This window comes from Thermobia domestica, chromosome 7, assembly GCF_964235325.1.
Source record: "Thermobia domestica chromosome 7, izTheDome1.hap1.1, whole genome shotgun sequence".
NCBI lineage: Eukaryota > Metazoa > Arthropoda > Insecta > Zygentoma > Lepismatidae > Thermobia > Thermobia domestica.
Window position 1 is genome coordinate 20,456,252 of NC_137460.1, and position 14,665 is coordinate 20,470,916.

Below are 14,665 nucleotides of genomic sequence, written 5' to 3' on the forward strand. Positions count from 1 at the left end.
CTTTTGGGGGGAGGATTCTCCTTTCTCCCTGCTGAGACAAGACTTAGCTTTTTTGGTCCTCCTGAATAAGTCATAGTCCCCCAAGAAAAACTTCCTGGGTACACCCCTGTATGATTATTTAATTATATTTGTCACTATTTTATTTCTCAGTTTCGTATCTATGCACTTTCGATCGTACGCAGTTTCGATCCTACGCAGTTTCGACGCTACGCAGTTTCGATCGTACGCAGTTTCGACGCTACGCAGTTTCGACCGTACGCAGTTTCGATCCTACGCAGTTTCGACGCTACGCAGTTTCGGTCGTATACAGTTTTGATCCTACTCCGATTTTTCCCTATATAACTTCATAAAAATACTATTACTTAATATTCTGTGATTATAAAATAATTGTTTTTTAATTGTTCGATCATAAGACCTTATCTGTTTTCGATCCTACGCCGGTTTTAGTTTCGATCGTACGCAGTTTCGATCGTACGCAGTTTCGATCGTACGCAGTTTCGGTCGCACGCAGTTTCGGTCGTACGCAGTTTCGATCGTACGCAGTTTCGATGCTACGCAGTTTCGATCCTACGCATGTAACCCTTATTGTATCAGTCAGTTATTTCGCACGATACTCTTGAGAGAAAATGACTTCTTGAATCGTGGTTTTCGCAAATAGATTATCTCGGTGAGGTTCGTTAATAGACTGAATCCGTTACCGTATCATTTTAACTTGGCCATCCGTTAGTTGAACGAAAGCAATTTTAAATTTTTTAAAATACATAGAGTGACTATCTCGGTCGATTTCTTTAATACACTCAATCCGTTATCATTTTTAACGGGTAACGGCAACTCGTCCGCCCGTTAGTTGAAATGGTAACTCGTGAACGAAAGTTGTTGTCGTGAAGAGTTTAGCATCCCTTTCAGCAGCGAGGCCATATGACACGTGGACATACATGGAATCCGAACCACATAAGCTCCCAACGGAAATTGAACCCCGATTCTCCTGCACCGAAAGTGTTGTACGTTAACAATATAACCACAAGGGAGCTCCGGAGCAAACATGGTGTGTGATATTCTGCAAAAAACCCATTTTCACAAACAAAAAATGAAGTCCTGAATGTTTACGTTCAACTCTTATGTCCAATAGTTTTAAGGAGACAGATAATTAATTTTAAAAAAATGAATGATTATGAAAGAATTGGTGGAATGAAAATTGAGGAGGAAACGAGAGAAGCCCCAAGAGAAAACCCAGACACTATGTTGTCTAGGGAAAGCTTATATCTCCTGGAATCGAACCAGGAATCCTCCATCCTAGAAGTGAAAGCTCTGTCAGTGAGGCACTGTATCTCCCATTTTTACAAAATGTGGATTCTCTAGTATCGAAAGAATGACACTTGAACGCTTCAACTTCCACAGCGTGTTTCAGTGGGACAAAAAATCCCCAGAACAAGTTATTACATCTGTGGCATGTAATCACTAGACATCGGATTTTTATGCAAATGCATATTTCATTTCCTTATATGCATCTCTATTAAACTTGGTAGGGGCTTCTAACAACAATACAGCTCGATGTAGAAGTTTTATAGTGCATAAAAATGCATATTTCAAATATTAATGCATAATTTGGTGCTTAAAAACATATTCAACATTCTATAAGTTTTTATTTATTGGTGTATGTTTATAGCATGCAACAAATCCAGTTTTAGTTTTTATTTTAAATATATTTAAATGTCTATGCAAGATAATTACTTTTTGCATAGGAGGATGGAAGAATGCCTATTTTACGGAGAACCAATAACGTTAGCAGCTGATCAGCAGAGCGAGGACGCTTTCAATTGTCAAGATGTTAAGAGAAATCTTATAATGACAAAGATTGATTGTAATATTGTGTCGACATCAATTCAGAGACAAGAGACGCGACGAATGCTTGTGATTGAATACTTAGCTCTATTTAATGAAGTTCAGAAGAGTTCCAGTCAGTTTTGGGTAATTTCGGGTGTGCTGCGTAAAAGAAATTGGATGTTTTTGCTGGAAACTCCGCCTACAAAACAATTATAGTTATGTGAAAATATCTTGAAGAGTTAGATTTCAACTTGCCAGAAAACATAGATATTAAACAACCATTTCTCCATAAATATTGTCCAATTTCATTTATTGATAACGAGGGGCCCTTTTTTGGCTTCAAAAGTCCAAACTGATAGCTAATTACGAGAAGAAGTAAATCCTTAAAGAAGAAAACTTTTTTTTTTTTTTTTTTTTTTTGTAAATTAGGAATGTATAAACTGTTACGGTGTCGTGCATTTTCGCACGGTGCAATTTCAAACGATGTTCATTATGGAAGAATTTCGCACGGTCTTGTTTATCGGAATTATCATTTTGCAGGTGTCGTGCGTTTTCACACGGTCCAACTCTCAATCACGTGATTTATTTTGTAATCGCTTTCACTATAGGGGGAGGGAGAACACATGTGAACAAATGTGAACTAAGAGTAAGAACAGAAAAAGAGCAAACACAAGTTAAAATAAATACGAACAATTGTAATTAATACTAGAAAAGGAGAACTTAGGAAATGTTTGTTTCACAAAAATAATAATAAAGAAAATAACCGGAAACTAAAATAACTAAGAACAACACACAAAAAATGAGCAAATAAAAGTTATAGTAAAGAAGAAGTGAAAAATAATAACATAAATATTGGGAATTTGAAATAAATAAGGGAAAAATAAAAACTATTTCAAATTGAAATAGATAAAACCTAAAAAGAATATCAAATAAAAAGAAATAAGAACAGAAAAAAGAATAATCAAAAATTAAAATAATTAGGAATAGAAGATAACAAATTTAAATAAAGAATAAAATAAGGAGCACATAAGAGAATTCAATGAGGAAGTTCAAAAATCAAAGAAAAATGTGTCCGTCAGAGAGCACAGAAAAACGTTATAATTTGTGAAGCACACAACATTAGTTCCATACTCCTACGCGGTTCGAAGAAGAACATTGTCATCTTAATATTTTCCGAGCGAACAGCAAATCGTTAAGATGGAACCTTCAAACTTCAGCACATCGTCATCGTCGATCTATTTTGTACAATTCATAGTTCATTATTCCAGCTTTTGAAGATAGCTCAAGCTTCTTAAGCATTTTTTTACTGTCTTCACCATTTCCTGGCTTTTCCAGAACTAATTACACCAATCATCATGACGATTGTAGGTTGATTTTCTACGATTCTCCGCATTGTAATTTATGCTCTGTTCGCAAAAGCATGGAAACTAGACGTCGCATCTACTTTTAGTACATTTGCAAGCTTCAAGACATATGGTATATTCTTCGATATGTTGCAGTTTTTAGTCAACCCTCCACTGGGTTGTTTGTTCTGTGCCTTTGACCACTGCAGTTCCATATTTCTCTTCAGATGTTTGGATTGTCCATCTATTGGTCAATAACATAATCGTTGAAGTGCTCGATTTTCTAGCCAGATGGACAGTCCGCCATGACGATGAGCCAACCTTCATCGATCCTGCTTGCCGGTATTATAATGCTAATGCACTGCACAAACGAACATGATGGCGTACACCTTCACTGTGGAAGTATTCTTCGACGAGGCCTATACTCTAAATCTTCCGTCAGATGCTCTGGCTGAAATGGCAGTGGCAGCCGGAAACCTGTGAATTAGGAAACATCGCATGCAATGCATTGCAGCAAGCTCAAAATCCATTTTCAGCACTCGGGATTCGTTCTGGCCAGATCACATTTTAAGAAATGTAAACAGTTGCTTGTATTTTTGCTCCGTTTTATCTGGCAGCAGTGCATACAAGACTGGTATAACCAACGTGTTATCACGCGTACTTCCTATATCTGCATGTATGGAGTACAATTAAGAAAAAGACTTGCAGCAACTCTTAAACTTTCTGTCAGAAAACGCTGTTACTTAGGACTGGTTTCAAACCCTCGTAACCAAAACACAGAATTCTTGCTATGCACCTGCTGTTACTTAGGACTGGTTTCAAACCCTCGTAACCAAAACACAGAATTCTTGCTATGCACCTACAGTGAATTAAGCAAGAACAGGAAAAGAACAATCACAAATTAAAAGTTCATTCACCTCCCTATTTTTTAAACAATGAGCTCCGATTTGATTAACAAAGTGCTTATTTTATTCTTTATTGTTGAGAATAACTTTATTGTTGATATACATTAATTTCCGAAAATACAGCCTTTGACCAACTTAGCCGCAGAATGCCTTGAAAGTCGATTTGTAGAAACGATATCAATTTCCAAAAACACTGGAGTTGAAACGTGCTTGACGTAATGAATCACGTGATTGACAGGTGGACCGTGTGAAAATGCACGACACCTACAGAATGATTAATGTGATAAACAGAATCGTGCGAAATTGTTCGATAATGGGCATCGTGCGAAACTGGACCGTGTAAAAATGCACGGAATCACTGTTATTACCATAAAAGAAAATTCTAAAGAGAAGTCACTGAAAGATTACAGTTAAAGTGCACTTTCGATTTTATATTTCGCCTATAAAACTTTGTCACAACTCTATTGCATATTTGAAAATGTTCTATTTTATTGTATTGTTGGTGCATATTAAATGCATATTTTAACACATTTAACAACATAGTTGCATGCATATTTCATGAATTTTAAGTGCATAAAAATCCGATGTCTAGTAATCACCTAACCATGTTCAAAGTACATGGGCTCAACAGGGCCACGCACCCTGCTTTTTCGCTCTGTCTCTCTACAGCTGTGGACGCTACTCATGTTTTCCACACGGTAGATGATATCAACGTGGAAAACATATGGTACGGTATACGGTATATGGAAGCATTGCCGTATTGATAACGTAAAGAAAACGGGAGAACCTCAAGATATTGTTTATCGAAAACTTACATGCCTGCGATCGATCAAAGGAATCCGTAGAACCAGACGAGAGAACTATACCATTAATCCAGCAAGCCCCTTCCTTTCCAAATGTGTTGAAATAGTGATACATTTTCCTATGAACTTCTATGTCTGGCAACTTATTGATAAAGCTTTATATCTATTTGATGGACATAGCGTCGCGACGTACGAGAAAAGGAAGAGGAACGGCTCAAAAGTTTCGAAAAAGCATTTGACGATCGATAGCCGTGCAGAAAGGAGAGCCAACACAGTGTTTACGGGCGTGGTCCATACCAAGGGACTAGTTTGGAAATGTTACATTCTTTTTCTAGCGCGAAAGTTTCCAAGGCCTCATTCTGTCACTTTTAGTAAAGTAAATATGTATCTATTTCACGTTAGCCATGACCTTTATCGTTCGAGTTCCGACGTGTGTATTTTCTAGTTTGTTTTCTAACGCCTACCTGCTACTCTAACGAGATGTTTTTCTTAGCAATACATTGAGTTGTCTAAATGTAGTACATAAAAAGTTTGGCATAAGTCCAGAGTAAATGAAAATAATTTGCGAACTCAGGTACTTACATACATATATATAAAAGTTTGGGAATGTATTAATTGTAACATGTCAAAATTTGTGGTTCATGAGCACCAACAATCTCTCAGAAGTTAAGTCATTATAAACACATGACTTAACAATCCTACCTTTAAATTCTTGGCGTAACTTCGTAATCAATCAACATGCTTATTAAAATACAGGCGTTTATAAAAGTTTTGATGTTGTATTAGTTAAAGACCTAGGATCATTGGGGCCATTCAGTTGTAGTCCAACATCTTTAAATTTGAATTTTAACTAGCTCAGAATTTTGCCCAATTTTATTTTCATTTTTGCCCACCCAAGATAACATGTTGTACCATTCAAATAAACGAGGGAGGGTCATTTCAAAATTTGGCCACTTCTATCACATGTAGTGTTACATCTTCATATTTGAATTTTAACTAGCTGACAACTTTGTCCAATTTTTATCCACTCTGGAAAAAAAAATTGTACCATTCAGATAAACGAGGGAAGTAGATTTGAAATTTGAGCCGCATCAATCTCCTGTAATGCGACATCTTCAAATTCGGATTTTAATTAGCTCAGAATTTTGTCCAATTTCTGGCGGTGGCTCAGTGGTAGAGCGTTCACCTCTGGTGCTTGGGGTTCCGGGTTCAATCCCAGCTCCCGCCAAGTGAACTTTGTGGTGGACAAACACCGTGTGCGTGGGTTTTCTCGGGGTTCTCCCGTTTCCTCCCACTTTCTTCATTCCACCATTTCATTCATTTCTCATAATCACCGTCTCCTTTAGCCTAACCGGCATAATCGTAGGACGTAAAACTCAAAGATTTCATTTTTTGTCCAATTTCTGTACATTTTTGCACCACCAAGAAAAATTTTGTACCATTCAAATTGACAAAGTAGGTCCATTTCGAAATTATGGTCACTTCGATCACCAGTAGTGTGACATTTTTAAATTTCGATTTCTAAATAGCTTAGAATTCTCTCTGTTTTGTAGATTTTTGTACCACCAAGCTAGTTAAAATTTGAATATGTCTACTACATGTGATCTGAGTGGCCAAAGTTTTAAATGAACGTCCCTGGTTTATTTGAATGGTACAACGTTTTTTCTTGGTGGTACAAAAATGTACAAAAATTCGACTCAATTCTCAGCTAATTAAATTCGAATTTGAAGATGTCGCACTAAAGGTGATCGAAGTAGTCAAAGTTTCAAGATGACTCTCCCTTGTTTATTTGGATAGTATAAAATTTTTTGTTGGTGGTATAAGAACTATAAAAAATGGACAAAATTCTAAGCGGGTTAAATTGCGAATTTGAAGGTGTCACACTACAGAAGATGAAGTGGCCAAATTTTGAAATGGCCCTCCCTCGTTTATTTGAATGGTAGAAAACTGTTTCTTGGACGGACAAAAATGGAGAAAAATTGGACAAATTTAAGAGGTAGTTAAAATTCAAACTTGAAGATATCACAATACTAAATGGGCCCGGGAACATTTGCTGATTTCTTGGTTCATGACCACGAACAATGTCTTTGAAATCCAATCACATAAGAGTGGATGAGAGCACTTTCCTCCAAACTTTCCTACTTTCCCACAAAATAAATTTATGTTGTACTCCTGCGTTAGTTCCTTCAACCTTATACCTTAATTCAGATATTTACAACAATAATGAATGTGCAGGAGGGTACAAAAGTATCTATTTACTTAAAAGAGTTCTTGTTTATTGTATTAGTATTTATGTATTATATAATGAGTTCTTTTTATGAAAAAACTTTATGAGGTTACAATCAGGTGATATAGGAATTACAGTTAAGTATAATCCCTGAAATCCTCAAAATGTCGACCTTCATTATTTACACATTTCCGCAGTCCAGTATCTACACTTAAACACACTTTAGTACAGACGTTTTATTGATTTCTTGATACACTTCTCTTATGAAATTATTCGCTTCGTAAATAATGCGTGATTTACTCGAAAATACTTTATCCTTGACAACTCAGAAGGTAAAGTCAATTGGGGTGAGGTCTAGTGATCGTGGTGGCTATTCAACTGACCCTCGTCAACGATTGGGTAATTCGTTATCGAGAAACTTCCGCACTGTTACTGCACTAGCAGGGAGGAGCTCCATCTTGCTGGAAATAGAAGTCGCCGTATCATATTGTCGTGGTAATTGTGGAATAACAGTATTCCCTAGCATGCCAAGACACAGGACTTGTGTAACAATTCCATTAAAAACAAGATAGGCCCAATAATTCATTTGCATGAAAGACTCACCCAAACTGTAAATCCAGGTTTATTCAATTGTTGTTCGAGTATTGCATCGAGGTTTTTCTGTGCGTAGTAGACACAGTTATGCCTATTAACTTACTAAGTAACTATCTAAACTAACTAACTAACTCTATGGTCTAGGGAACCCGGTAGTTCAATGCCGCGTTCACAAAAGCTCTCCACTGACTTCTAGCCTGAGCCAATTGGATCCAGTTTCTACTTTGTATTCTTATTTCTGCGAGATCCTTCTTAATATTGTCCTCCCATCTGCACCTAGGTCTTCCTAATGGTCGTTTTCCGATTGGTCTTCCAGTTAAGACTGAAAGCGTTCCTGCTTTCTTCCATACTGGCTACATGACCTACTCACCTAAGCCTCCTAGACTTGATGACCCTAATAATATTGGGTAAACCGTATAAATTATTGTAGTTCCTCATTATAAAGTCTCCACCATTCCCCATTCCAGTTCCTCTTGGGTCCGAATTTCGCCTCAGGATCTTCTCAAATAATTTCAGTCTATGTTCTTCCCTCAGAGTAAGTGACCATCTTTTGCATCAATACTGAACAACAGGCATGATTATCGTTTTATATATTTTAAGCTGCGAATTCCCTGCTTTTAGTCGACATTTAATTTCTTCGTGAATATCGTTTTCGTCTGTTAATATTGATCCTAGATATTTGAAAGTATCCACTTTATCAAATGTATTATTCGATATTTAACGTATCCATAATTTGTCGTATTACGATTCCATGTATTTAGTTTTCTCTGCATTTACTTCTAAACCCATGTCCCTGCAAGCGTTTAATAAGATCTCTGCATTTCTTTCTATTGTTCTCTTATCATTCCCTATTAAATTTACATCATCAGCATATGCCATAACCTGGTGAACCCCATTCAACTTTAGGCCCTCGTTGCTATCTTTGATTTTCCTTATAGCGTATTCCAGAACAAAGTTAATTAATAATGGCGAAAACGCATCTTCTTGTTTCAGGCCATTCTCGACGTGAAACCTCGTGGACAAAAATTTTCTTACCCGGACTTTGCTTTGAGATTCAATTAAATACACCTTAATCAATCTAATTAGCTTTTTCCGTATTCCAAATTCTGTAAGAACGTTGTATAATGTTTCTCTCCTAACGGAGTCGTAAGCCATTCTAAAATCAATAAATAGTTGATGTACCGTAGTATCGTATTCACACTTCTTTTCCAGTATTTGTCGAATAGGAATATGCCTAATAACAGTCTGAAAATTTAAAATTCGTTTCGTCTGAGCAACATACTTTTCGAATGATGCCATCACCATTTTTTTTCTCGTAATCGGTGATCTGAATCATCCTCTAATAATCCACGAAGTGATTTTGGCCGATACATCTTCAAATCTAAGCGTTCATCAGATGCCTTACAAGAAATGTCTTACTCGTAAGAAGCTCGACTCTTTGATTTTTTTTACATTTTGGATAAATGCCTGCGCAACTAACATTTCATTGTGCTGGGTAGTAATACTGACCGGTCAACCACTCTTTGATGCATCACAGGTAGAGCAAGTTTCATTAAATTTACTCTGTACGCGTTAGTCTACTTCGAGGAGATGTATCGAATTCTGTAGCACATTTCTATCTAACTTTTTTTAAACATTCTGTTTTTTCCAGTACAGGCCGGTAGCCAGCCAAAAATCTAGGGGGGAGGCGGTAGAACTTAGGGGGCCCGATCCAACCATATTATAGTTCATCTCCATATCATAGTTCATTTGCAAGCCTACCGTGAAAATTTTAGGGGAGGCCAGCAAAAATTTAGGAAGGCCCGGCCTCCCTAGACCCCGCTTGGCTATGGGACTCTTTCAGTATTGTTTGATTATCTACTTCTGTTGTTCGATGGTTGAATGACCAGCCACGATTATCTGATAAATAATAATACATACTAAAAAGGAATAAACTGTATATCTACTTTGCACTCTTGTACCGTATTTAATTTATTTTCTTTGCAAGGTTTTTGTACTCAACTTTAAAATATTCATATTATTAATTTCTAATTTTCTTTCGTTGTGTCTTGCAGCTCCCACAAGTAGAAGCTGAAGGTCATGAACTAAACGGTAGAAGATTCAGAATAGAAAATGGGGAATCACTTGGAGAGAAAGAAGAGGTAAGATCTAGTTATACATTTGCACATATGGCAACACTGATTTCATATATATCACTGATACTATAATTTATTATCTCTAAAGATTATAATTAATTATAATCTTATATTATAATTAAGATTAACAGAAAGTTAATTAATAATAATAATTATTATTATTAATTAACTTTCTGTTTAGGAATTCCTGGGTGCCTGAATTGGACCTAAGAGCTTTTTGGTAGTACAGTCTAAATCAGGTCCGTCTTAACAGTGTTATAGGGTTCTGGGCAAACAAGCCCCTACGATTTACACATAAAATACGTAATTCAGCTCGTGGGCTCTCCGGGCTAGAGACTTTCTATTTCACATGTGCCCTCGGAAAATATGTCAAACATACTTCAACCCCATCTCCAACGCCCTCTTACGGAGGAAACTTTCCCTTTGAATGACCTCAGCTGTGTTGCCAATTGGTCATTCAGTCGTTTGGTCTTGACAAGTGAAGATCGTAGGCTACTTAGAATGGCTAACAAGACAGAGGACAGCAAAGCTTGTGAAATAATCCGGAATGTTTTAATGAGGCAACCCTGTCCGAGTTCAACTATTGAAATATCTCGGTCACAGCAACTTGTCCCTCCTCCTTCGAGGGAGGTACGGGAAATCACATCGACTGCAGCGCCAGCAGAGACACACTTGGAATAGAAAAAGCTCTAGTGAGTATCCGCCCCATACGACAAGAAGCCTTGGCAAAATATGGCGCGCAATTAACTTACCAGTCATGTGCCAACGACCGTTTTCCCGTTAAATCTAGATATTTCACCCATGTAGTGGACCTTATCGGCGGGGGAGGTGATTAACTGCTACTGGGCAAAAGTATTTTGATCCTAGTGATGACGACATCTTAACTCGGGTAACAATGAGAAGATCTCAATCACAAACAGTGACCGTACACGTATCATTGGGTCCGGGATGAGGCACGAGAGTACCTCGATGTGTTCGCGGTGCTTCTACACGACTTGGAACGTCAGAGGTAGGCAGAACTGAAACACAAGCCCTCCTTCCAATTTCTAAGGGTTCCCAGGTTGGATACCTCATCTAGTGTAGTCATATCGTGGAATCTGGCAACTTGTGTTTTCCTCCAAGATGAGGTGAGGTTTCCTTGTAACACTCGAGTGCAAACACTACTAATATTCTTAGACTCCTGGCTAGGCGTGTCCCCTCCACCACTAGGTACAACTGGGAGACACTCAGGACTTTGTTCGCTTAAGAAATTGATGCATTTCGTTTTCTTACATATATGGTTACGCTACCGCCCATTTACCGGAAAGTCGGATATGGTTGATGGTAGTGGTCCCACCAGATATTATACCTGGGAGGGGGGACTTCGTTCCCACGCGAATCAGGCGTATCCTGATCAACCTCAACTCCGAGTGCTAGAGTTTAACTATGAAGAAATTCAATTGGCATGGTAACGGAGGTGTAGCCAATGGTGAGGTCATAAGCTATAAGATAATCACCGACGAAATGGCCTGTGAAGGTAATTACCAAAGGGAAAGGGTAATGTTTCGGCATCCCTTCAAATTCCTCTTGAATAAATTTAATCTAACAGTGAAAATTACATATCAGCGGGTTGACGTAAAATCCAGGTACAGTATTTTAAAAGCTAAATTGTCACTTATTTTTTTTATATTTATCCTGTAACTCGATACGCCGATTTGTTTGTTTAGGTGGAATGTTGTATGAATTATGCAACTTTCACTTCCTGCTTTGGTATTTAATGGTATGTATATGCAATGTTTCTCGAGGGGAATAATAAAACAATCGACCTTCAGAGTTCCCTCGTGGCTTTCTAGTTCTCTCGCGGGTAATTACAACAATGAACATTCAAAGCTCCCTCCTGTCTCGTTAGGTTTCTCGAGGGTAATTACAACAATGAATATTAACAGCTTTCTTATGGCTTGCTAGGTTCCCCCCAGAGCTGTCTTGTGGCTTGCTAGTATTCAAAAAGGCAATAACAATGATTGTTCTTCAAAGTTCCCTCATTGCTTGCTAGGTTTCTCAAGGGCGATAACCACAATTGACTTTCAAGTTTTTCTGGCGTGCTAGGTTCCTCGAATACAATTACAACAATAGATCTTCAGAGCTCCCTCATGCCTTGCTAGGTTTCTCGAGGACAACAACAACAATCGATATATGGAGATCGCTTATGGGTTTATCAAGAGCAATAATAACAACAATCAAATATCAGAGCTGTCTCGTGACTTGCTAGTTTCTCGAGGGCAATAATAACAACAATAGATCTTGAAAACTTCTTTCTGGCTTGCTAGGTTTTTTGAGGGTAATTACAACAATAGATCTTCAGAGCTTCCTCCTGACTTGCTAAGTTTCTCCAAGGCAATAACAACAATCGACTTTATTTATTTATTTATTTATTTATTTTGGCTCGCTAGGTTTCTTGAAGATTATTACAACAATAGATCTTCAGAGCTCTCTTATGAGTTGCTAGGTTTCTTGAGGACATTAATAACAGTCGACCAGAACTCCATTGTGGGTTGCTAAGTTTCCCGTAACAAGTTGATCTTCAGAGCTTCCTCATGCTTGCTAGGTTTATCGAGTTTAATATCAACAGTCAATCTTCAGAACACCCTCGTGGATTGCTACAACCTTCAGAGCTCTCTCGTATCAATGGCTAGCATTCAGGCCTTCAGTGCAGGAAACTGAAAGAATGTCCAGTAGTAGGTCATGTTGAGCTGGTTCCACGCCTTATATAGTTTCGTTGCTGAAAAAGACCTTAAAAAACAGAACCAATATTGCAAAAAGTAAATCAGTGTTTGACCAAGATTTGGACATATTTAGAAACTACTTTTGATTATTGTTTAATATGCCCAAAAATGTTCTGAAGTTTTCTACCAACGAACAAAGAAAGTCTTAAATACCTCGTAATAGTGGTTAATAGGAACTGATCCAAAAGTGTTAGTTTCCATATTTAAAAAAATGTCCACACATTGATTTATTTTTCACGAACCAACCGACTTTCAAGAGAGGAAACTGACATTATTTGTATAAAAAAGGAATGAAAAATCCGTTCCATAAACATTTCAAGAGTGTTTTAATTTTGGTTTCTGTTTTATTGTTTCCCCGTGTCCAAATGCCATGGGGAACTTTTACATCTCAATAGAACGAGAAGGGATATATATATATCGAGTGTTCTCTCTGAAGGCAGGTACTATCCCTTTTACTCTAATAGCTAGGTCAGTCAGTCAGTTATGCAGGTGCCGGGTGGCCATTTTCTTTTCCTGTGGTTTTATAAACCTTGGTAGTTACGAGTTGAAGCAGATGAACAGGCTGGGAATATATTAATATTCAGAATACCATGTATGGAAGAACTGTGTAATTATGGAATCATTACATAGTCAGATTTGTACACGTCAATTCATATTCCTTTCCTAACGTTGATTTAACGTCCCAAGAGTATGTTACATTTTCACTCTAGTCCTTCTGTTCCAATAGAAAGTAATAGAAATCTTTTGTTTCTAGTTTCAATGATGAATGCCATAGAGGAAAAGCAGCGGAAGATAGTGAGAAACTTTTTTTCTTAATAGATGAAACCGGAAATGATTTAAACTTCTGGTTTCAATTTTGATCTCTATAGAACAGAACACTTAATTCATAGCGAGAAATCGTTTTAGACTTCCAAGATTTCGAGAAGCAATTTTCCGGCATTGATTCAGCATCTCGAGGATACATTCCATATCGTCCCTTTACAGGGCGGCTATTTGAAGCGATCGCAACCCGTTTTTATTGCTCATGCGTACGCTTGGAATACGCTGACCATGTATTTAAATGGGGATGGCTAATCACAAACGCGAAAGCAATAAAAACGCGGAGAAAACGTCAGCCCGACTGCATTTGGTGCGTTTCGGAACAATAGTCTGCCTGCTGTTTAAAAGATGTCAAAAGGAAGGGAAAAAAGACGTGTTGCCAGGCAAGGGGATTTTAGCAACAAACAGCTGCTTTGAAGATGCTTTGTGCAGAGTACTGGAACTCTGCTATTTTAGACCTGGACTTGGCAAGAAAGACCTGGAAACCCTGACTGGCTCACAGTATGATCTATAACTCTGGCGAAAGTAGAGTTACCAAAGAGCCACCTTGGTCGCGTTCGCTCTAGGGGGTAACGCTTTGAAAACGCATTCTCAAATAGCCACATACTTAGCCTCTATGCAAATCAGAAGTTATGTAAATCACTCATTTCCGGTTTCAACGTTGATCAGCTTACATTTAGATCAAAATTTGTGAAAGAGCGAGAAGCTTTTATTTATTTATTTTTCTCGAATCGATTCAATGTTCCTCTGTACACTAACATGTCCGGTTTCAGTATTGATATCTATAAAACAAAAACATTGTGAGCTAGTGGTCTACTATGCCACGCTTAATTGCATGCATGGGGAGCATGCCCGCGACCGTTCGGTCTATTTAATGGACGGGTTCCGCAAGAATGTAATGCACCCCGCCCGTGGTTGCTCGTGCTTTGCACTTATGTCCTCGTGCACAAGTGCACCATCAAGATTTGTCCCTTAACCTTGACACGTAAGTGTGTAACCCCCATTCACTGAGGGAGTAGGATACGCCCACTGCGCGGCCAGTGCCTACCAGTTGACCTACTGGAGGAGACGGTCCTGCTAGCAAGTCAGGCCATACCATACTCTGCAGGCATGGTGCCCGAGCGTTATAAGGCGAGCTCACCTCCCGCACATGTTCACCGTTACCCAGGTCCCTGGGATTAGTTCCCATGTGCTACCGAATCCCACGGTATGACCACAACCCGGCAGAGTCCAACCCAATCCGGGAACCCCAG

General features: G+C 38.2%; 1 protein-coding gene across 1 annotated transcript in view; it reads left to right on the forward strand.

Annotated features, from left to right (window-relative positions):
- LOC145689883 (GTPase-activating Rap/Ran-GAP domain-like protein 3) overlaps window positions 1-14,665 on the forward strand; it is a 641,847-nt gene that overhangs the window by 310,365 nt on the left and 316,817 nt on the right. Inside the window, exon 3 of the mRNA XM_081764181.1 lies at window positions 9,751-9,837. Within this exon, the coding sequence (XP_081620307.1) occupies window positions 9,751-9,837 (87 nt within the window). The remainder of the gene's footprint in view (window positions 1-9,750; window positions 9,838-14,665) is intronic.